The sequence below is a fragment of the Rana temporaria genome, chromosome 2, assembly GCF_905171775.1.
Source record: "Rana temporaria chromosome 2, aRanTem1.1, whole genome shotgun sequence".
NCBI lineage: Eukaryota > Metazoa > Chordata > Amphibia > Anura > Ranidae > Rana > Rana temporaria.
This window is the reverse complement of record NC_053490.1, coordinates 365,499,324-365,523,812: the sequence shown is the minus strand read 5'-3', so window position 1 is coordinate 365,523,812 and position 24,489 is coordinate 365,499,324. Positions and strand designations below refer to the sequence as shown.

General features: G+C 41.8%; 1 protein-coding gene across 5 annotated transcripts in view; it reads left to right on the top strand.

Moving 5' to 3' along the window:
- Positions 1 to 24,489, top strand: part of TFEB (transcription factor EB) — a 111,519-nt gene that overhangs the window by 64,844 nt on the left and 22,186 nt on the right. For 3 of the 5 annotated variants that reach the window (XM_040337674.1, XM_040337669.1, XM_040337672.1), the window contains 4 exons: positions 12,146 to 12,378; positions 14,170 to 14,424; positions 24,183 to 24,263; positions 24,368 to 24,488. In XM_040337674.1, coding sequence (XP_040193608.1) covers positions 12,181 to 12,378; positions 14,170 to 14,424; positions 24,183 to 24,263; positions 24,368 to 24,488 — 655 coding nt within the window. In that variant the 5' untranslated portion in view covers positions 12,146 to 12,180. Of the gene's footprint in view, positions 1 to 6,260; positions 6,383 to 12,145; positions 12,379 to 14,169; positions 14,425 to 24,182; positions 24,264 to 24,367; position 24,489 lie in introns of all 5 variants that reach the window. The other 2 variants (XM_040337671.1, XM_040337670.1) reach the window with 2 other exon arrangements.

The following is a 24,489-nucleotide window of genomic DNA, read 5'->3' as shown; positions in this document are numbered from 1 at the left end:
AGTTAGGCCAATTTTGTAAAATATGAAATATGATGTTACACCGAGTAAATAGATACCTAACATGTCACGCTTTAAAATTGCGCACACTCATGGAATGGAGCCAAACTTCGGTACTTAAAAATCTCCATAGGCAACGATTTGAATTTTTTTACAGGTTACCAGTTTAGATTTACAGAGGAGATCTAGTGCTAGAATTGTTGCTGGCACTCTAACGCACGCGGCGATACCTCACATATGTGGTTTAAACGGCGTTTACATATGTCGGCGGGACTTGCGTGTGCGTTCGCTTCTGCGCGCAAGCTACCGGGGACAGGGGCGTTAAAAAAATAAATTGTATTTCTTTTTTTTTTATTATATATTTATTTCTTTTTTTACACTTTTTTTTTTAATTATTTTTTTTTTTTTTATCACTTTTATTCCTATTACAAGGAATGTAAACATCCCTTGTAATAGGAATGTGTGTGACAGGTCCTCTTTATGGAGAGATGCGGGGTCAATAAGACCCCACATCTCTCCTCCAGGCTGGAAAGCATGAAATCGGTGAAAAAAAATTCACCGATCTCATGCTTGTGGTTGCTTAGCAGCCGCAATCGCGGCTTTGTTTACTTACGGGGACCCGGGCGTGACGTCATCACATCGCGCCCGGGTCCTCCGACGGTCATAGAGATGACTGGTGACCATCTGGTCACCAGTCATCTCTATGCTTCCTGCGAGCGCCGGACGATTCGTTCTCCGGGCCCCCGATGGCACGGGAGAGCCCGGAGAAGCACCGGATGGCGGCGGGAGGGGGGATGTCCCCTCCCGCCGCCTGTAAGAACGATCAAGCGGCGGAACCGCCGCTATGATCATTCTTACGTTGTGCAGAATCGCCGGCACAAGCGAAGGATATCTGAATGATGCCTCTAGCTGCAGGCATCATTCAGATATCCACCCGGAAAGCCCAGGACGTCATATGACGTCCACTCTGAACGGCAGAGGTTCTTTGTGGATGTCATTTTACTATGGGCCGGTAGGGAAGTGGTTAAACAAACAACTGAGCTTGCCAGAACTAGTTATTGAGGGAGTCTATTCCACATTTTCACAGCTCTTATTGTGAATAAGCCTTTCCATATGTGGAGGTGTAAAGAGTACCCTCTGTCCTCTGTGGTGACCTGAAAGTGAATAACACAACACCAAGTTCACTATATGGCCCAATTATGTATTCATACATGGTTTGATCATATCCCTCTAAAGTGATTCTACTGAGACAACTATTTTTAAAATGACACACATGTTATACTTACCTGCTCTGTGCATTGGTTTTGCACAGAGCAGCCCCAATCCTCCTCTTCTTGGCAATCCTGCCTCCTCCCCGCTGCCGAGTTCCCCTATATCAACCTGCTTGCTCTGGGGGCACTCGTGTGTCCATTGACACACAAAGTGTGGCTTGGCCTGCCGCCTCCCTCTCTCTCCTCACTGGCTGTGATTGACAGCAGCAGGCGCCAATGTCTCCAACTGCTGCCTCTCTGCCCAATGAGAACCACTTTAACCACTTGTGGACCCCTTCACGCCGAAATACATCGGCAGAAGGACACGGCTGGGCACAGGCATGTACAGGTACGTCCCCTTTAAGAGCCCAGCCCTGAGTCACGCCCACCGCCAGCGGTATGCTAGCGACCTAGTCCTGAGCTCTGTGACCCGCAGATCCGATTGCCAACGGTGTCACGCGATCAGGTCGCAGAAGTTGAAGAACAGGGAGAGGTGAGTGTAAACAAACCTTCCTCGTTCTTCTCCGTGGCTTGTCACTGATCGTCTGTTCCCTGTCATAGGGAACGACGATCAGTGACGTCACACGTCCAGCCACGCCCCCCTACAGTAAAAAAAAACACAACAGGACACACTTAACCCCTTAGCACCCCCTGGTGGTTAACCCCTTCACTGCCATTGTCATTTTCACAGTAACCAGTGCATTTTTATAGCACTTTTTGCTGTGAAAATGACAATGGTCCCAAAAATGTGTCAGATGTGTCCACCATAATTTCGCAGTCACAAAAAAAATCGCTGATCGCCGGCATTACTAGTAAAAAAAAATTATTAATAAAAATGCCATAAAACTATCCCCTATTTTGTAAACGCTATAACTTTTGCGCAAACCAACCAATAAACACTTATTGCGATTTATTTTTATTTTTTTTACCAAAATTATGTAGAAGAATACATATCAGCCTAAACTGAGGAAAACAATTATTTTTTATATATTTGCATTTTTTTTTAATTGTCGCTCTATTTTTGTTTATAGCGCAAAAAATAAAAACCACAGAGGTGATCAAATACCACCAAAAGAAAGCTCTATTTGTGGGAAAAGAAGGACGCCAATTTTGCTTGGGAGCCACGTCGCACGACCGCGCAATTGTCAGTTAAAGCGACACAGTGCCGAATCGCAAAAATGGGCCAGGTCCTTTACCTGCATAATGGTCCAGAGCTTACGTGGTTAATTGTCTCTTCTCAAAAAAAAATAGTTACATAGTTGGTAAGGTTGAATAAAGACACCAGTCCATCCAGTTCAACCTGTGTGGGTTTGTGTATGTATGTATGTATGTATGTATGTATCATGTCTGTAGCACTTCCCATATTCCTGTATATTGTTTTTTTCTAAGATGCCCATCTTAAAGTGTGTTTGAAATTATTGACACTTCCCACTGACACTGCTGAAAGAATGGCGTTCCACATCATTACCGCTCTAACCTTAAAGAACCCCCTGTGCATAGTTACATAATAATTAAACATATTCAAATAAATTCAGTCCAGCTAATCTTTCCTCACAGTTGAGCTTCTCCATGCATCTTATCAGTTTTTGTTTGGCCTTCCCTGCACTTTCCCCAGTTCTTGGATATCTTTTTTTTTTTAACTGGTTCCCAAAACTGAACTGCATAATTTAAATGAGGTCTCACTAATGATTTGTAAAAGGGCAAAAGTACCGTATTTATTGGGGTATAGCGCGCACCCCTAAAGTTGGCCAGAAATTCCTGTGGAAAAAAAGATTTTGTACTTACAGTTTTGGTGTCTTGCGCGGCGTCCATCGGCGGCCTCGTCGGGTCCGGCGTCCGTCTGCGGCTTCGGGTGTCCTCTTCATCGGGTCCGGCGTCCTTCTGCGGCGTCCTCCTCGCTCGTTTCCCGCTTTCCCGCGCCGAGTTTGAATACTGCGCCGGCATATACCGAGCACAGTACACTCGGGCAGGCTCGGCTACTGTCGTGCTCACGTTCTGTACGTCCAGGACGTGAGCATGGGAGGAGCCAAGACTGCCCGACTATACACGAGTGTACTGCGCTCGGTATATGCTGGCGCAGTATTCAAACTCGGCGCGGGAAACGAGCGAGGAGGACGCCGCAGAAGGACGCCGGACCCGACGAAGAGGACACCCGAAGCCGCAGACGGACGCCGGACCCGATTTTCAGGGCAAAAAAGTGCGCGGTATACGCCAATAAATGCGGTATGTCTCTCTGCATTCCACTCCTCTTTTAATTCAAGAAAGTATTTCCTTTTCAATCTGCAGCGCTGTAACTCTCTGTAAAATGCAATATGGCAACCTGGAGGTGTACTGTATACAGATGTGTGCAGAACATCCCCCAGAAATGTAATTTCCTGCTCGTGTGATTGGCTTACCGATTTTCCTAGAAGTCTGCACTAAGATGCAAATCAGATTTTGAGCGTCCACTGCAACATAAATGTCTTTTTGGTGAGATACTCTGAAAGGGAAGTCACGTCTAAAGGGATGCAGACCCTGCAAGTTTCCTCATTAGAGCCTTGCACGTGCAGCAGCTGATTGGTAATTATAAAACCACTCCCATACAAAATAATTTGCACATGGGCACAGACAAATATACAGCTATTTTTTTCAAAATAACAAAAGGTAAGAATCTGCAACAAAGTTTGTTAAAATCCCTGCAGTGATCATAGATCACCCAGAGGGGAATGTTCTTTTTTTCTCAACAAAAGTGGAGTTACTCTTTAACCACTTGCTTACTGGGCACATATACCCCCCTCCTGCCCAGGTGAAATTTCAGCTTTCGGCACTGCGTCGCTTTAACTAACAATTGCGCGGTCGTGCGACGTGGTTCCCAAACTAAATTGGCGTCCTTTTTTCCCCACAAGTAGAGCTTTCTTTTGGTGGTATTTGATCGCCTGTGCGGTTTTTATTTTTTGCGCTATAAACAAAAAAGAGCGACAATTTGGAAAAAAATACAATATTTTTTACTTGTTGCTATAATAAATATCCCAAATTTAAAAAAAAAAACACATTTTGTTTCTCAGTTTAGGCCGATACGTATTCTTCTACATATTTTTGGTAAAAAAAAAAAAAAAAAAATCGAAATAAGCGACTGGTTTGCACAAAAGTTATAGCGCCTACAAAATAGGGGACAGAATTATTATTTTTTATTACTTTTTTTTTTTTACTAGAAATGGCGGCGATCTGCGATTTTTATTCGGACTGCGACGTTATGGCGGACACATCGGACACTTTTGACACATTTTTGGCGCCATTCACATTTATACTGCGATCAGTGCTATAAATATGCACTAATTACAGTATAAATGTGACTGGCATTGAAGGGGTTAACACTAGGGGGTGAGGAAGGGGTTAAATGTATTCCCTGCATCGTGTTCTAACTGTAGGTGGAAGGGGGTGACTGGAGGAGGTGACCGATCTATGTCCCTATGTACAAGGGACACAGATCGGTCTCCTCTCCAGAGACAGGATGCTGTCTCTGTGTAAAACGGCAATGAGAGATGATCTCATATGTTTACATATGAGATCAGCTCTCATTGGCCGCACAGATCGCATCGCAAACGGCCACTCTGATTGGCCGTTCGCGGCGAACTGTAATTGGCTGTGTCCAAGGGACACGGCCAACACAGAGTTTCCCCGCTGCGCGCTCTGGAGCGCGCGCGGGGAACGCCAAAAGGGTCTGAAGAAGTTAAGATTATGATCTAAAAGAAAACCCAGATCCTTCTTGACCATTAATGCCCCCAGCTGTTCTCCTTCTATAATGTATGATGCATGTTATTTGCCCCCCAAGTGCATTTATCAACATTGCATTTCATTTCCCACTTAGTTGCTCAATTAGACAGAGCATTGAGGTTGGTTTGTAAATTGGAGACATCCTGTAAGAATGGTATTCTACTGCATAGCTTGTTGTAATCTGTGAAGACTGAAATTATTATTTAATCCCAGACCCAATATCACGTATAAATATGTTAAAAAGTAAGGGTCCCAACACTGAACCTTGGGGTACACCACTAATGACCTTGGACCATTTAGAGTAAGAATTATTACCCACTATTCTCTGAATACAGTCTTTTAGCCAGTTTTCTGTACATTTACAAACTGATTGTTCTAAGCTTGTGGACTTTAAAGGCTAAGTTCAATTTATCAAGAAGAATTTCACTTTTTATAATAATTAGAAGCCTTTTCTAATGTCTTTAGCCCAAGCCATCCCAATGTGCTTATCTCTCACTCATCTAGTCTATTGCAGCCTGGAATTTGTACCCTCTCTTTCCAAAATTAAAAAAATATGCATTCTGAGCCCTGGCTTCCTGTAGCATTATGTGACTATCCAGAAATCTCATATTAAACGCCTTAAGCCTCGTACACACGATAGGTTAACCAGAGGACAACGGTCTGAAGGACCGTTTTCATCGGGCAAAACCGATCGTGTGTGGGCCCCATAGGTTATTTAACCATAGGTTAAAAAAAAGCCAACTTGCTTTAAAATTAACCTATGGATTCCTAATCGATAGGTCAAAACAGATCGTTAGTAGGCACGACCATCGGTTAAAAATCCACGCATGCTCAGAATCAAGTCGACGCATGCTTGGAAGCATTGAACTTTGTTTTTTTCAGCACGTCGTTGTGTTTTACGTTACCGCATTCTGACACGATCGGTTATTTAACCTATGGTGTGTAGGCGTGATGGACCATCAATCAGCTTCATCGGTTAACCTATGACAACGGTCCTTCAGACCGTTGTCCTCTGGTTAACCTATCGTGTGTACGAGGCTTAACTGTATCACAGACTAGGGTGTGTTTTACTTCTGTGGACTACACCTACCTCATTACTGGTTTTGGAAAGCTCTGGAGCACTGGGCTGTACTAAGGTATTGAGGAGGAACTAAGGTAGTGAGGAGGTGGGCGGGAGCAATCTTCTGGAGGAGCAGGGCAAGAGTAGGGTGTGTTTTAATTGAGGTCAGCTGCTGAAGAACTTCTTCACTCTACTAACAGCTCAGGCGTTCTGCAGGACAGATACCAGGAAGACATGGAGGAGTGTTCCATAGAAGAAAGCAGAGGCTGAGGTGACGCCTACTCCCGAACATAGGGACAGCCTTTTCTTTTCTGCAACAGAGGTACATTATTGGTATATTTGTACATGGGAAAGCTGTACTTTAAAAAAAAAATAAAAAAAAATTATTTCAGCCTTTCACTTACACTTAACTGTGTAAAACACTTTTGCAAAATCTAAGTATATGATATATACAAATCCACTCCTTTGTCTAAGGTTTTACTTACTTCCTCATAAAAAGAAATCAGATTTGTGTGACAACTTTATTCTTTCATGAATTCTGGTACAATCATTTTTATTGTAATAGGAATAACATCTGAACAAACATTCACCCGTGCAGAGGTATAGTGCAGTAAGCATAACAATTAAGCTACTTTTATAGGTATGAACAGTCTACTGGGCGACCAACTGGGATAACCAAAAGGTCCATATACATTTCTAGAACATAAGAGCTGACTAACTAGGGCCCTTGTTTTGGTCCATTTGATACCAAGTCGGGGTGAACATTCCGTAGAGGGATCCAGTAAATTTGTGATGTAGCAACAATGGCCTCTTTGCATCAGGAAGTGGCTCTAGATACAAGGATCCTGAGTCACCCTAAGGCCCCTTTCACACTTGTACGACACGACAGACGTATGGCTGTCGATCCGACTTTGCCTTGCAATACTAGGCACTGTCTGGTATGAATCTTTGGGGAGAACTCCACGCACAATGTAAAAAAAAAAAAAGCATGTGTTCCCCCTCCAAGAGCATACCTGAGCCCTTCGGTCTGGTATAGATTTTAAGGGGAACCCCCACACCGAAATAACTGCATGGGGGTCCCTCCACAATCCATACCAGACCCTTATCCAAAGCACTCAGCCCGGCAGGTCAAGTAGGAGGGTGGAGACATGCAAGCGCCCCCGAACCATACCAGGCCGCATGCACTCAACATGGGGGGGGGGGGGGGGGTAGGTGCTTTGAGGAAGGGGGGCCATTAAAATCTATACCAGACAGAAGGGCCTGGTATGCTCTTGGAGGGGAAACCCATGCCGTTTTTTTTTTTGTTTTTTTTGGGCATGGAGTTTCCCTTCATGATCATCAGAGCACAAGTTGCGCGCCAAAGTCGGATCAGTTAAGATGGCGATCTGACTTTGATGCGACTTCAGTGATATTCAATGGGCTGAAGTAGGGATAAAGTAGTGCAGGGACTACTTTGAAGTCGTACTAATATGAATGGTAGTCATTGGCAATCATGGGGAATGACTTGTCATGCATCTTTACAGTCCCAAATCGTAAAAGTGTGAAAGGGGCCTAATTCTTTCATGAATTCATGCTGACTATTGCTTAAAAAAAAAAAAAATTCTAACAAAAACGAATCTATGTGGTCTTTTATTCTTTTAATGATCTCAAGTATCTTCCCAGCCATAGAAGTTAAACTAACCTGCCTGTAGTTACTTTTGTCTTTGTCCCCAGTCACCAAATCGAAATTACCTTTGCATGTCAAGAACTGACCCTTTTCTCTCTTTTGAAGTCTGTCATTCATTTTGAGTTTTTACAACCTTGATTTTCTTTTTACATACTCTGTTACATTCGTTGTAACTTTTAAATGATGCATTTTGCTCAGTATTTAGTGATTTGATTGATTTAATAGATTTATAATGCGCCAAATACTGACCCGTCAGGGCAGTGTCTAAGCGCAGAAAACATAACTGGAAATAGATAAATCAAGTTAGGAAGGGAAAGAAATAGAAGGAAAAGAAAAAAGGAGAGCAAAAAAAAAAACTAAAACAGATCACCAGGGAACAACAGGGAGAACTAACATGACTCAGCCTGCTTTTTCTCAAAAAAACAAGTTTTTAGCCTTTTACGAAAGGCCGTAATAGAGGGGAGAGACCGAATGGAAACAGGGAGACTATTCCATAGAGCCGTTGCTCTCACAGAAAAGCGTCTGCCCCCAAAGGTAAGCAAACGGGCAGATGGGCAAGTGACAAGACCAGCTGTTAGTGATCTGAGTGCTCGTGCAGGGGCATATTGCGTTATCAAGGAATTCAGATATTGCGGGCCCGTCCCATAATAAGCGCGATAGGCGAGACAAAGAGCCTTAAACTCAACGCGATCTACCACGGTGAGCCAGTGCAGTGATCGCAGGGTAGGGGTAATATGTCGTCATTAGGCATTTGCTAGGACTCCTGGGATGTCTGCGTGATCTATCCCAGAAGTCTTTGAACCGCACTTGAATTCCGTCTTAATTGACAGGTTGCCATAGCAATGGAGTGGGAACACCCACCGCCCTTGTTATGACAACCTGTAAACAGTGCAACATGCTGCATCCTTACTGCGCAGGCGCGAGATCGGGACATGCATGCTGGGTAGCCAGTTGCACAGATTCCTGGAAGCAAGTAGGAGAGGGCTTCAGATGACCACACTTATAATGGCCGCACCCTGTCTGCTGGGATCCTGTGATAAATATCATAATTGTAAGTAAGAAGAAGAAATACCAGTAAAATAGGATACCAGTATCCTATTTATATTGTAAAAAAAAAAAAGAATAACAGGGTGCTTTTTGGAGAAAATTGGCAAGAAGAGTGGAGCTCTGTTTTAAGATACAACTTCTGCCTTTACAACCAAACTTCCAAAATATGTTTCTTATAAAAGTGATACCTACCACTCTGACTTCTTTCAGCATTCTTTTCAAAGCCTTTTAGGTGTTTTTTTATTCTGAAATTCCCCTGAGCTCTAGCTGAAAACAGTGAATGAGTTGAACACTGTTAATCTAAAGGAAAACCAGTTGTAGCGATGAAACAAAAGAAGATGAAGTATATTGCTGCTAATTGCAATATTTTGAGAGCTACATTATGAAAAAGTAGATGACCTAGTCATTTGCTTTTCCTCACTAGGTGGTTTTCAGCACAAACGGGGAACAATGTTGGAGAAGACTAAGACCTCGTACACACGATAGGATCGCCAGAGGACAACGGTCTGAAGGACCGTTTTCATCAGTCCAAACCGATCGTGTGTAGGCCTCATAGGTTATTTAACCTTCGGTCAAAAAAATGAGAACTTGCTTTTAAATTGAACCGATGAGAGCCTAACCGATAGGTCAAACCCGATCGTTGGTATGCAAAAGCATCGGTTAAAAACCCGCGCATGCTCAGAATCAAGTCGACGCATGCTTAGAAGCATTGAACTTTGTTTTTTTCAGCACGTCGTTGTGTTTTACATCACCACGTTCTGACACGATCGGTTTCATCGGTTAACCGATGACAAGGTCCTTCAGACCGTTCTCATCGGATGGACTGATTGTGTGTACGAGGCTTAAAAAACAACACACTAGAGTTAAAAGTAAAGCTACTGCTAAAAATATTGCATTACAATAACTGTATGTAAAAGTATTCACTATATGATTTTACTTTCATGGCATTTATTAAATGCCATAGCATTTAACAGGAAATGCCATAACATTTCCAGGAAGTGTCAGAGATAAACTATAGCATGGCCCTGACAAAGTTATAGTTTGTTCCACCCCCTGTCAATTTTTATGGACAGCTTGGGTTTTCTTGTAAATGTGGTAAAAAAAATTCAGGTCAAGTTTTTATTGCTGTTTTGGTTTGATTTTGGCTCTAATGCCGCGTACACACGACCGTTTTTCATGACGTGAAATGTCATAAAAAATTTAGAACATGCTCTATTTTTTGGCGTAGATTTTAACGTTGTAATTTTTCACGTTGTCGTTTTTCACGTTGTGAATAAAACGGTCGTGTGTAGGCTTTAACGACGTGAAAAAAACGTGCATGCTCAGAAGCAAGTTATGAGACGGGAGCGCTCGTTCTGGTAAAACTAGCGTTCGTAATGGAGATAGCACATTCGTCACGCTGTAACAGACTGAAAAGCAGGAAGACTGAAAAGCGTGAATCGTCTCTCACCAAACTTTTACTAACACGAAATCAGCAAAAGCAGCCCCCCCGAATGGAACTTCCCCTTTATAGTGCCGTCGTACGTGTTGTACGTCACCGCGCTTTGCTCAAGCATTTTTTTTTTCACGTTCATGTGTAGGCAAGGCAGGCAGGCTCGACAAGAATCAGGTCGAAAAAAAAACGTTGTTTTTCTAGACCATTAAAAATGGTTGTGTGTCAGCGACATAAGGAAAATGCACAAACTTCCTTAATGTTTATGAATAAATCTCATCTTTTAGTATCTAAAGGTAGCATGTATATGTGTGATTATTTAATGGTGGAATAACCTTTATACATAGCAAGATCCCTAAATAACCTAGATACTGGAACGTTTAATAAAAGACCACATGGATGAGTTCTTGCTGGAAAAAAACTATTTAAGCAGCAGACAACATGGATTCATGAAAGACAGAAGTTGTCAGACAAACCTGATTTCCTTTTATGAAGAGGTAAGTAAAACCCTGGACAGAGGCGTGGCTGTGGACGTGATATATTTGGATTTTGCAAAAGCGTTCGATACAGTTCCGCACACACAGCTCATGTGTAAGGTAAGGTCTACAGGATTGGATATATCAGTTTGTAAATGGATAGAAAACTGGCTGAAAGCCAGAATTCAGAGAGTCGTGGTTAATGATTCTTACTCTGAATGGTCCAATGTTATCAGTGGTGTACCCCAAGGTTCAGTGCTGGGACCCTTACTTTTCAATATATTTATAAATGATATTGGGTCTGAGATCAAAAGTAACATTTCTGTCTTTGCAGATGACACCAAGCTATGCAGTGGAATAACGTCCTTACAGGATGTCTCCAATTTACAAGCCGACCTCAATGCTCTGTCTGATTGGGCGACTAAGTGGCAGATGAGGTTTAATGTAGATAAATGTAAAGTTATGCACTTGGGGGCTAAGAATATGCATGCATCATACATACTAGGGGGAGTACAACTGGGGGGGTCTGTAGTGGAGAAAGATCTGGGGGTTTTAGTTGATCATAAGCTCAATAATGGCATGCAATGCCAAGCTGCGGTTTCCAAAGCGAGCAAAGTCCTTTCTTGTATTAAGAGAGGTATGGACTCCAGAGACAGAGATATAATTTTGCCCCTGTACAAATCATTAGTAAGACCTCATCTGGAATATGCAGTTCAGTTTTGGGCACCAGTTCTCAAAAAGGACATCGGAGAACTGGAGAAAGTGCAGAGAAGGGCAACCAAACTGATAAGTGGCATGGAGGAGCTCAGCTATGAGGAAAGATTAGAGGAACTGAATTTATTCACTCTTGAGAAGAGGAGAATAAGGGGGGATATGATCAACATGTACAAATATATAAGAGGTCCATACAGTGAACTTGGTGTTGAGTTATTCACTTTACGGTCATCACTGAGGACAAGGGGGCACTCTTTACGTCTAGAGGAAAAGAGATTTCACCTCCAAATACGGAAAGGTTTTTTCACAGTAAGAGCTGTGAAAATGTGGAACAGACTCCCTCCAGAGGTGGTTCTGGCCAGATCAGTAGATTGCTTTAAGAAAGGTCTGGATTCTTTCCTAAATGTACAGAATATAACTGAGTACTAAGATTTGTAGGTAAAGTTGATCCAGGGTAAATCCGATTGCCTCTCGGGGGATCAGGAAGGAATTTTTTCCCCTGCTGTAGCAAATTGGATCATGCTCCGCTGGGGTTTTTTGCCTTCCTCTGGATCAACTGTGGGTATGAAGTTGGGTGTATAGGATTTTACTGTGTTTTTTTATTTTGTTTTTTGTGGTTGAACTGGATGGACTTGTGTCTTTTTTCAACCTGACTAACTATGTAACTATGTAACTATGTAACCTGAAAAAAAAAAAAATTGTTGGAGAGTGATTTTGTCATTTAACGCAATAATATGTGTTTTTTTTCAGGGGTCAACAGTTACCCAGTCTGTGCTCCTGCAACCATGGCTTCTCGGATTGGATTACGAATGCAGCTGATGAGAGAGCAAGCGCAGCAGGAAGAACAGCGAGAACGGGTACAGATGCAACATCAGCAACATTTCATGCAGAGGCAACACCTTATGACTCCCAATGCATCCCCTGCAATCAGCACACCTGCTTCCTTTCAGGCACCACCACCTGTTCCTGTTGAGGTCCTTCAGGTAATTTTGCCAGTGTGAGGATCTGAAAGCTGTGGCAAAAAAGGCAGTGGGCAAAGAATTGGCTACCATTATTGCTGGTGGTCGCTTAAACAACCAATCTTTCCCCCATTACTGCCTTGCCTTGTTCTGCACTGCATCGCTTTTTTGAGGCACTCATCTTGGTAGAGCCAGGCCTTTGCATCTCCATGTCTATGCCTCCAGCAAGGAGAACAGTGAGGAGCACAGTAGTTACCTCACCAAATCTCACTCAAAATCTTGAGAATTGGAAAACAATTGGAAAACAATTGACAATTGTCTAAAGGAGCATACTAATGGTATGAATTTAGGACAACAGTCTGACAATCCCCTTCCAACAATCCAACCGTGTACGAGGCTTGAGACTAGCACTCAGGAGGCAGTGCCTTAGACCCCTTTCACACTGAGGAGTTTTTCAGGCGTTGCAGCACTAAAAATAGCGCTGCTATACCGCCTGAAAAACTCCTGCTCAGCCTCCTCAATGTGAAAGCCTGAGGGCTTTCACACTGAGGCGATGCGCTGGCAGGAGAGCAAAAAATCTCCTGCAAGCAGCATCTTTGTAACGGTGAGAGGAGCAGTATGTATACCGCTCCTTCACTGCTCCTTCCCATTTAAAACAATGGGAAACCGCGGCAATACCGCCCGCAATGCGCCTCTACAGAGGTGCATTGTGGGTGGTATTAACCCTTCATCAGCCGCTAGCGGGGGTTAATACCGCACCGCTAGTGGCCGAATCCCGCGGCAAATCCTACGGTATAGCGCCGCTATTTGTAGCGCCTCCCGCCCCAGTGTGAAAGGGGCCTTGGACTTTACACTGCTGATATTCAATCATAAGGCTGTAGGTACAAGATTACACTTGCCTACCAGGAAGTATACTGCTAGTTTTTAAGAATTCTAGGCTAAAAGTAAATTTTTCAGGGTAGTGCTTAATCACAATGAATACTTTTAGATGTTCACTATAACATAGCAAATACATTTATTTTTTTATTAAAGTACACATTAAAACTTTTTGGATTATAGTAGAAAAGATAATGTATGCAGAATGTTCCCAATTTTTTTCTTGTGACTATTTCTAGAACTGAAGCCTATACATCAGATTTTATGTTACTAAGCAGATGGCAGCCAAGGAGTCCCCTTTTAAAAAGCTAACATGGTCCGCAGTACATTAAGAGTAACTTGCTCTATTGACCGTAAACAGGGTGGAACCTAACATGTTCCAGAAGATGCAGCCTTTCCCCCCTGCCCCAGTGACAGTGGGCGGGCATCTTTTCCAGGCACCCACTGTCACTGTCTGCCTGGCCACATCATTCATTTACGGTTCTCTGTGAATGGAAAACTACAAGTCCCGGCAGCCTTTGCAGCTGTCTGCTTGTAGTTTTAATGAACTACCATGTCGCTGTTGATCGCTCTGGTAGTGCACTTTTGTTTATAGCGCAAAAAAAACCCCGCAGAGGTGATCAAATACCACCAAACGAAAGCTTTATTTGTTAGGAAAAAAAACATAAAGATTTAATTTGGGTACAGTGTTGCATGACCGCGCAATTGTTATTCAAAGTGCGACAGCGCTGAAAACGAAAAATTGGTCTGGGCAGGAAGGGGGTGAAAAAGCCCTGTATTGAAGTGGTTAAACAACACTATTTTCATTATGACTTATGTAAAGATCAGATCACATTTTAGAAACTGTTCATATCATTATCTATTCCTTTCTTAAGGGTTCACAAACGTATGTGTGTATGTAAGTATATATTTGCATTGAATATTTATATTTTTATACAGGTGCAGACACACCTTGAGAACCCAACATCTTACCACCTGCAGCAGTCTCGAGACAAGAAGGTTCGTGATTATCTGTCGGATACTTATGGCAATAAATTTGCTTCTCATCTTAGTCCACTCAGGCTGTCTCCTAAACCCCCACCTGCTCCTCCATCTCCTGCAAACCGTACTACTCGCCTTTCATCTTCAGCAGGAAACAGTGCACCAAACAGTCCCATGTCCAGAATGAACTTGTGCTCCAATCCAGAACGTGAAGTAAGTACATTGAGGGGAATTGTGCTTCCTACTGTTTATATCGGTGTTTGCATCCATAGTACTTTAATTTCGAAAATGATTGATGTCTTGCACACAAAAGAAGGAAAGGGCAGGATGAGAGGACCAGTGATATCTTCTTATCAATATTTACAGCTAACCTTCCAATATCCATTCCACCAATGAGTTTTGGACTTCATGTAAAGTATCAATGCTATCAATTAGACCTGCTTGACAGCGCACACTACTTTCTCCCCAAGTATCCTTACCACCGGTGAGCTCTGCTATATCATACACAAGACATTCCTCTGGTCCTCCTAATCCTATCCTACTTTATTTAGGAGAAAGTGAGGTCTCCTTTCCTGAGATGTGTGATTGGCCATCCAACATACTTGTGTGATTTTCTGGCTTTGTACCTCCTTCCTCACCTTACTGTCCCTCTATCTCTACTGCATGCATCTCCCTTGTGAAACTGGTCTCTCAGGCCTCGTACACACGACCTTGTTTCTCGGCAAAAACCAGCAAGAAACTTGCTGGGAGATATTTTTTTGCCGAGGAAACCGGTCGTGTGTACATTTTCGTTGAGGAAACTGTCGAGAAACTCGACGAGCCAAAAAGAGAGCAAGTTCTTTATTTCCTCCACGGGAGTCTCAAATTGGCTTGTCAAGTTCCTCGACGGGCTGGTTTTCGACGAGAAACTCGAACGTCTGTATGCTAAGAAACCCGCGCTTGCTCAGAATAATGTATGAGACGGGAGTAAAAGTAGCAGTTGTAATGGAGATACACATTTTTCAAGCTGTAACAGACTAAAGAAAATGTGCAAATCGTCTCTTAACAAACTTTTACTTAGCACGCAAACACATGAGATTAGCAAAACCAGCCCTAAGAGTTTAGCCAGTGGAATCGAACTTCCCCTGCCGTTGTATGTCACCGCGTTTGAGAACGAGGAGATTTTGTCTTGACTGTGTGTACGCAAAGCAAGCTTGTCGAGTTCCTCGACAAGCCTAACAAGGAACTTGACGAGGAAAACGATGTGTTTCGCCCGTCGAGTTTCTCGGTCGTGTGTACGAGGCCTTAGAGCTTAGGGATTTTTAATACATATCGGTTATACACAGCGCTTCTTACCACTCTATTACACACACTGCACTATACCTTTGATTTACAAGTAGTGTTCATGTCACTATCAAAGCCCACACAACCAACCCCTTGTGTCTTCCTCAGCAGAAGAGAAGGAAGGGTTATGCTCTGTGGATGAAAAATAAAAGAATCGTGCTAAAACCTCATAAACAATGTGCATATACAAATCAGTGAAGATAAATAATATGACAAATACAAAAATAAACAGTCCTCAAATGTTAGTGAAAAAAGGGGAACCATTGCTTGTTTTTCAGAAAATAAAAGTCCATAAGTCATGTGATATAGTAAAAAACATATAGTGACACAACTAGTCCTCATGAAATAAAAAGCTGGATTGCTTTTTTAAAAAAAAAAGAGGGCTCATAGATCAAATGATCAAAAAAATCATATCTGTGACCAAAAAGAAAAAAGAAGATCCTCCTCCACCCATGTGAGAAAGTCCTAAATGGTGTAGTCATATATGGTGTGCATATATAGTATTGATGATAGGTGACAATCCAACCAATAGAAGCCTCCACCGAAAAAGCACACAGATCTGCTTACCAGATCCTGATGGTCCCTTAATACAGGGGACCTCAGGTCGCATATGTGATAACACAAACTGCTGGGCTTAACAGGATACGGACAGCCTGGTGTAGGTCATTTCCTCATTCCAATTATCTAATGATGATAACCACTTTGACATGAAAAGAAACAAAGGGTGCCTTGATCGTGTAAAACCCTTTTAACATTTTAATAATGAGTAACATAAGTACTAAACACTCACAATTTTGCAGTAAATAAAAAGCCTTAAGTCTGCTGTACCGGCCGGATACATGCAGACAGACCCGTCAGTGTAGGGAATCTTTGAGCAGTCCAGGGGGTGATACCAGTGTGCCGCTCGTTCCGCCCGACTAGTTTCATGAAAGGATCACTTGAAGTTATATTACGCAGCGAATCGCAGCTTTACATTTGCATCACAGCAACGTTCACACATCCGTATTTACGGTCTTGTTCACATTAGGGCAGTTTACATCACATTTTTTCATTTATGCTCTGTGGATACAACCAAAATCTTTGACATTCCCCTTAGAGAAAATAGGATGACCTTCTGCTGTGTCCATCTCTGTTACAGGTGGTGCATCATGCACCCATAGCAAATGCAATACTTCTCACCTCTGAATTATGTGCAGTACACCATCCCTTTCTATTACAAGCAGTGCATCGTGCTTCTATCACGCAATTCCTCATGTCTATTTATTACTTAAATGCCTCAGACCTTCCATGTCTACAGGAGAAATGGATACTAGGCTCAAAAAAACTGAAGGACTGCCCCTTTAAGGCTATAACCCCTCTTGCCTCACAACATGCCAGTTGGGCTTAATGCCATCAGGAGAATTGGTGTCTCTTTCCTCTCTGCTAGATTTTTTCATTGATTTGGAAGAATGTTTTACCATCAACTGCTTTTGGTAGATTCATGCCGAATATTTAAACTCTTTGAAGTCTTTCCAGTTAGCAAACAGGGCCAGGTTTTCCTTACTGGTGTGATTGCCTGGCATTCCTAGCAGTGACAAACCTGTCTGTGTTCCAGCTATCACAGGACTCTGTATGGAGTCTGGCCAGGACTGCCAGGATTTCCAGAACTTCTTCTCTTAGAATCCCTGCCAAGATTTCCAAAATTCCTTCTTCCAGAATACCTGTCAGGGCTTCCAGTGGTACTCGTAGTATCCCTGCCAGGACCTGTAGAGTTCTGTAAAACAACACTGACCAAAAGGTTATTTAAAGTTAAAGTTCACTTTTTAGATTTTTTTTATAAATGCACATTTTTATTTCAGGTGAAAAAATTTGCATTAATTAATTTTCATTGCAGTAGCCTGTAAAGCAGATCACTGGTGCCATGCAGGTCTCTTGCAGATCTGTGAGTGTATCAGCTTGCTCATACCTCGTACAAGAAAGTCGATACATTACGGGTCTAGTCTGTTCGTATCATGTTGCATGTTACATCTTGAATATGGGTTTAACATGTTACAAAAAGTGAACTTATCCTTTAAGCTTCAGTCTTTGAAGTGGTAGTACTGTGTCCTTTTACCAGTTACCTGCGAGCTAAAGAGCTGTAATATTTGCCTGCCAGTTGCCGGTTTGTTGCCAACCCAGATTAACCTGACTACTCCCTCGCTTTACTTGGGCTACTAACCTGACTACTCCTTCAGCTATCTTCCTGGGTCCCTGCCTGGACCTGACTGCTCTCTTGTTTGTGCGGTATCCTCTTCTTTACAGCCATCACTTTGGCGATATTAAGGGACAAGACCTGATGTCAGTTGCTGCAAAGTAAACTGGAACCACTAGGGTTTCTGGCCCATCGCCACCATAAGAAGCTTTGATTTTAAAAAAAAACAGTGAGTGAGTCTGTGTCACCTAGCAGTGGGCACTATAACTGTAAGAAACAGAATTTTCACTAAGGGGGTTGCATTGAACCCCTGTCCTGCTTAGCCACGCTCTCTGCAAGTCCCTCAGCTGTTCTCAACTCTGCTTTGTCTTCCATTTCCAAGTCTAAGTTACCTCTTCTGGATCATTTCCCTGGAGAAGTTAGCCAGTTTGAGTCCTTTTTTTAATGCTTGTAACCTCTGTTTCCCTACAACCAAAGACCTTGGCTGGTGAGCACGTCATAGTAAATAACGTAATATATCCCTCCTACAGGAAGGGCCTCAGTCCTGGGCTTTTCATCCAATGGAAGTGAAGTTTTTGACAGTGTCTCCTCCCTTCAGGCACTGACTAAACTTTACGAGGACCCTTAGCGAGCTACCACCGCAGAGTCTGCTCTAGGAAACCTTCACCTGTATTGAAGAATTTAGAGGAGACTTTCTTAGAGTGTGGATACAGCAGTTATAGGCTGTGCTGCAGATTCAAGCCATGTACTGCGGATGTCTCATTATGCAGCTTTACTGGAGAATAATGCATTTTCTTAATATTGCTAACACAAGCTGGCTAATGTGTTTGAACTTAAGACACTTAAACTTTTTTTTTTTTGCCATTTGTTTGGCATCTCAGATCAGCCAGTGGAAGTACCGGCTGGTCAATTGGGACTTTTGGTGGGACAGGAGATCCAGGTAAAGCAACGGGAGGAAAGTACGTTTATGTAAAAGCAATGTAGTGCTTAGTTAGTCAATAGGATTGCTTTTACAAGAGAACTGACCATCTACTCTAAAAAAAGGGTACTGGGTGATGATTGCAGCTGCAGACATCATCCCGGGAAAACCACTTGAAGTCTAGTGATGTACCAGGTATGTGACTGGTCAGCAAGTGATGTTAATTCTGTGTGTATGCAAGCATGTGTGCTTCCCAGCCTTGCTTTGCTCTGGCTCCTAACTTTATTGAAGAGGCACTCACATGCCCTTTTGCACTGCTTCTCTGATGTGCTCTGCTGTCTATGAGATTGTTCAACTTAGGCATTCACTTGCACGTGCACAGCAGGCCACTTTTCTTCCATGCTCTGCAAGGCCAGGTGTAGTTGCGTTCCACGAAAAATTTGGAGGAATCTACCACTACATTTACTACGGTGTCTAGCCTCTATTCTCATGAATCTCAAACTTGTCACAAAAATTCTTCCTCTTCATTCTATATTCGATAGATTTATTTATAAAGATTGGGAATTCCCAGATAAGCAATCCCTTGTTCTTAAATTATTCCAGACACTCTATCCCTTTTCTAGAAGTTTTTCTGAAGTGAAGTGGTCTGCTCCTGGGTCTTGCCTTAGCGTGCTCGAATAAAACATCCTCTTGTGCGTTTCATCATCAGGCTTCTGTGACTGAACTATTAGGCTGTGATCTGGTCTTCTGTAACATGTTTTCTAAGTTTTACAGGGTTTATGTATTTGCCATCTGCAGACACTAGTTTCAGATAAAATGTTGTTTGTTTAATGCCTATGTTTTGTTCCTATTGGTATTGTTTTTTCTTTTCTAGACACAGAGGCCTGGTGATGAAATGCATGTTATTTAGGTGTGCCCACCCTCTGTTTATGCTGCTTTCATATGTGTCTACATTGCTTAAAGCGGGGGTTCGCCCTGTTAAAAAAAAAAAAAAAGTTTTTTTTTATTAGACCATTAAATTCGGCATCGTAGCGCGAGCTACGGTATGCCGGTCTTACATTTTTTATGCCCGTACTCACTGCGGTATCGCTGATTGAAGAATCCGGGGAATGGGCGTTCCTATGGTGAGAGAAGGTGATTGACGGCCGGCCCTGGCACGTCACGCTTCTCCGGAAATAGCCGAAATAGGCTTGGCTATTCACGGCGCCTGCGCATAGCCTGTGCGCAGGCGTCGTGAATAGCCGAGACCTACTCCGGCTGTCTTCGGGGAGCGTGACGTGCCAGAGCCGGCCGTCAATCATCCTCCCTCTCCATAGGCACGCCCATTCCCCGCGGGAGTCGATTTCTTCAATCAGCGATACCGCAGTGAGTACGGGGATTAAAAACTTAAGACCGGCATACCGTAGCTCGCGCTACGATGCCGAATTTAATGGTCTAATGATGGAAAGGAGGGTGAACTACCGCTTTAATACCACACAAAAGTACATCTAGTTCAACTAGTAGAAAAACAAATGGAAAACCTCTATATACACAATTCTATACCCACAGTTAATCCAGAGGTAGTAAAAAAAAAAACACAATAAAGCATGGTCCAATTTGTTCCAGTGAAGGAAAAAAATCCTTCCTGATCCCCCAGGAGGCAATCAGATGTTCCCTGGATCAACAGTCTCTGGTGTTATTTTGTGCATTTAGGAATGCATCTAGATACTTTTTTTTAAACTCGCTAAAGCCTACTGAGCTGGTCAGAACCAGCTGTTGAGGGAGTCTATTTCACATTTTCACAGCTTTTACTGCAGAAAAGCCTTTTCATATGTGGGAGTTAAATCTGTTTTTCTCCAGATGTAGTGCTTGTCTGTCCTCTGTAATAAACTTAAGGTGAATAATACAAAGAAATACAGCGCTGGTATGAGATGGGTGAAGGTGATACTCCCCAGTAGTATACACACAACAAAAAACAAAATTGCCCATGGGACTTTTAAAGAGTACACCTTAAATGTACCAAGTACAATTAGTAAATTATTTATTAACAAACTTTTAAAAATAACATATAATACAGAAAAAAAAGAAAATATATTAAACATCAACTTATGAGTAGATTTTACATTCATGCAAAAAACCTTTCTGAAAGACCTGGATATGTCATGAAAGTAACTGCCAACAGTCTAGGACAGCTGTGCTGGGTCTCAATGCGTTTCGCAAGAGGAGTCTCGCTTCTTTCGGGATAAGCACAGAGCGATGCCTGGAGATCAAGAACGTAAATAATGATACAAAGAAACAAGTGCGCATCCACTCATTAACTACTAAGTGTCAGGAGATAAGACTCCCGGTATTTCTTAAAGTAAACAATAAATAGTGAATCAGAGAAAATGTATACGTATGTATAAATTAGAATACACATATATTCTCAAGTGCATTTATATAAGCTGCGCTGTGTATATAAACCAAAGTCCATATAAATAAGCACTAATATAAACAAAAAGTCCATATATAGTGAATAGTGATCACGATGGGACTTCTGAAGACTTCCAATACTTGGAATCTTGTGACGTTCTAAAGCCAGAAATGAAAAAACCAAGCCGCTTACCGGAAATGTTGTAGGGCCTCAAATTATAGAGATCATATGAGCCTGATGCATCAGCCTGCCGGCAGAGATAAGATCAACCCGTGGTATGATTAGGGAAGAGACTGCTCCTTCAGTAGCAATGAAGCACTTCCAGCCTGGCTCTTGATTTTGATTTTTAAGAAAGGAGAGATCCACAGACAGGGTACATATCACATCCAAAAGAAGTCCTGGATACTGTCTCTCAACAGGAGATAAAAAAGGAGGAAGGCTTCATGGTGCAGTATAACTCAAAGGAAATGTATTCATAAAACACCCCAGCAAGCGACACAACCAAAAATATTAAAAAGTAACAGAACAGCAAGAAAAAAATCAGACACAGCCGAGGATAAAACCATCTAGCTGAATGAAGAAAAAAACGTAATGACATCAAGGTCTAGTGCTCCACCCGACGCGTTTCCCCATAGAAGGCATCAACTGGATCAGAGGCATGCCAAAACGTCAGCACATCACGTTTAAATACTTAAAAGGCAGGAATGACATCGGAAGAGACGTATCGTGCTTCCTCCGACGTAGTCAACCATTATGTCAGACACCTTAACACAATTTCGTACATAAATTTGCTATACATGTGTCATAGCTCCCTTGTGATCATATTCTGGCCTGTTAGAGGAAACATTGCGCGATTTCGGGAACCAGGAAGTGCCTGGCCGTGATTGTAAAAATGGCAACGGAGGAATATTAAGTGTTTATTCCACACAGAAAGAGAGAGGAGCGGACGTTAGAGAGGAGATAAGTACGTTTATTTAAGCCCTGCAATTAGCTTTGTAACTACACTAAAAAAAAAAAAAAACGTCTTTGCATGGGAGATCCGCTTTAATAGCAGGAGTCTATGTAAGTAAGACACTGCGCATTATGTTCCTAGATTTTCTAATGAAAATTACAATATGTCCTTTGATATTATTAATACATTTTTGTAGTATAATTCATTTAATTGATTTTTAAATCCATTTTAATAACTTTATTGGGTGGATATTGTATGGCACAGCCTTTTGAGGTTATGTATGATATGTATAGCAAATTTATGTATGAAACTGTGTTAAGGTGTCTGACATAATGGGTGACTACGTAGGAGGAAGCATGAGGTCTCTTCCGGTGTCATTCCTGCCTTTTAAGTTTTTAAACGTGATGGCATGCCTCCGTTCCCAGTTGATGCCTTCTATGGAGAAACGCGTCGGATGGAGCACTAGACCTTGACGTCATTACGTTTTTTTTTTTTTATCATTCAGCTAGATGGTTTGATCCTCTGCTCTGTCCAATTTGTTTCTTGCCGTTCAGTTCCATTTTTATATTTTTGGTTGTACCGCTTGCTGGGGTGTTTCATGAATACATTTCCTTTTGAGTTATACTGCACCATGAAGCCTTCCTCCTTTGTTATCTCCTGTTGAGAGACAGTATCCAGGACTTCTTTTGGATGTGATATGTACCCTGTCTGTGGATCTCTCCTTTCTTAAAAATCTAAATCAAGAGCCCAGCTGGAAGTGCCTTATTGCTACTGAAGGAGCTGTCTTTGCCCTAAATCATACCACGGGTTAATCGTATCTCTGCCGGCAGGCTGATGCATCAGGCTCATATGATCTCTATAATTTGAGGTCCTACATTTCTGGTAAGTGGCTTGGTTTTTTCATTTCTGGCTTTAGAACATCACAAGATTCCGAGTATTGGAAGTCTTCAGAAGTCCCATCGTGATCACTATTCACTATATATGGACTTTTTGTTTATAGTAGAGCTTATTTATATTGACTTTGGTTTATATACACAGCGCAGCTTATATAAATGCACTTGAGAATATATGTGTATGCTAATTTTTACATACGTATACATTTTCTCTGATTCACTATTTATTGTTTACTTTAAGAAATACCGGGAGTCTTATCTCCTGACACTTAGTAGTCCAATGAGTGGATGCGCGCTTGTTTCTTTGTACCGTATCTTTTTTAGTATTTAGACTATTTACAAGCAGCAGCACCTCTCTTCTAAATCACTTTATAATTACTTGGTTAGCGCAATTTTTTTTCCCTCTTAGATAATAAATAAATAAGCCAGTACAAAGAAAAAGGAGAGGTGGGGGGAGGGGAAAGACGATTCCAAATATTTACATATAATATCCAATTTGTTCCACTTACAATTGATGAAAAAACCCTGGCCTACTGGCGTCGTATATATATGACTAGCTATAAAGTGGACAAGAGGTTAATGTAAGGGCACTTTTTAATGTGGGGGATGCCCATACTGTAAGTACATCAATACGGTCCAAAACGTAATCTTACTGAATGGGAATAGATTTTTTTCCCCCAAAAATGTACAAATTGTCAAACTAAGGGGATTGTGTACCTTATGACCTGCGATTGCAGGGCGTTCTACGTGGTGAAAGACCTTTAGGGAATTTTGAACCTAAAGAAACGCAAGACTCGCCACTTTAAATGTGTACCATAGAATCCTTTTCACTGGATCCATTGGGAAACAGTTTTCTCCCGTTATAGCATTAAAACAGTGTACCAAATAAAAAATGTCCTTTAAAAATTATAAAAAAAAAATAGTAATATCCTTAGGGACAATTGATACAAACAAATGTATAATTAATTTATCAATATGCATATGGCCATAAAAAGACAGAACAATAATGCCTAAATACTGTATATAACCATTAACCAAGTTAATAACACCTTTTGTTTGCCACCTTTGGTAGATTTCATTTAGTTTGCAGTTTCAGAGATACAAGAAGAAGTGAAATCTCTCTATAGTAAGGGAAAATACCCTCACAGGAAATGTTTTAAAAATATTTACTTTAATTATAAAAATGGAAAAACTGTTTAAACTTCAGTTCAATAAATGGATATAACTCTGCCAAAGAAAATATTAATTGTTCTGTATGTATCATAAATTCTTGTTACCAAATGTAATAAATATGAAAACATATGTGTTTCTTACTTTTGCAGATGGATGATGTTCTTGACAGCATAATTAGCTTAGATGATATGTATGGATGCACCGAACCTGCCCTCTCCATGCCAAATACGGTACGAATGTTTATGCCATTTATGTGCTTTCCTGTATTTGTCATATTCCTTTTCTGTTACTTTCAATCATTCTTTTCCACTCTTTTCCTCCATTTTCTGTGCAGTTGCCATTTTCCAGTAGCCATTTGGGGCTCTATAGTGATAGTCCACGGCTTAGTGATACCGTTGTAGGTATGACTAGCAATTCATGCCCAGCGGACTTACCAGTAAAGAGAGAACTAACGGG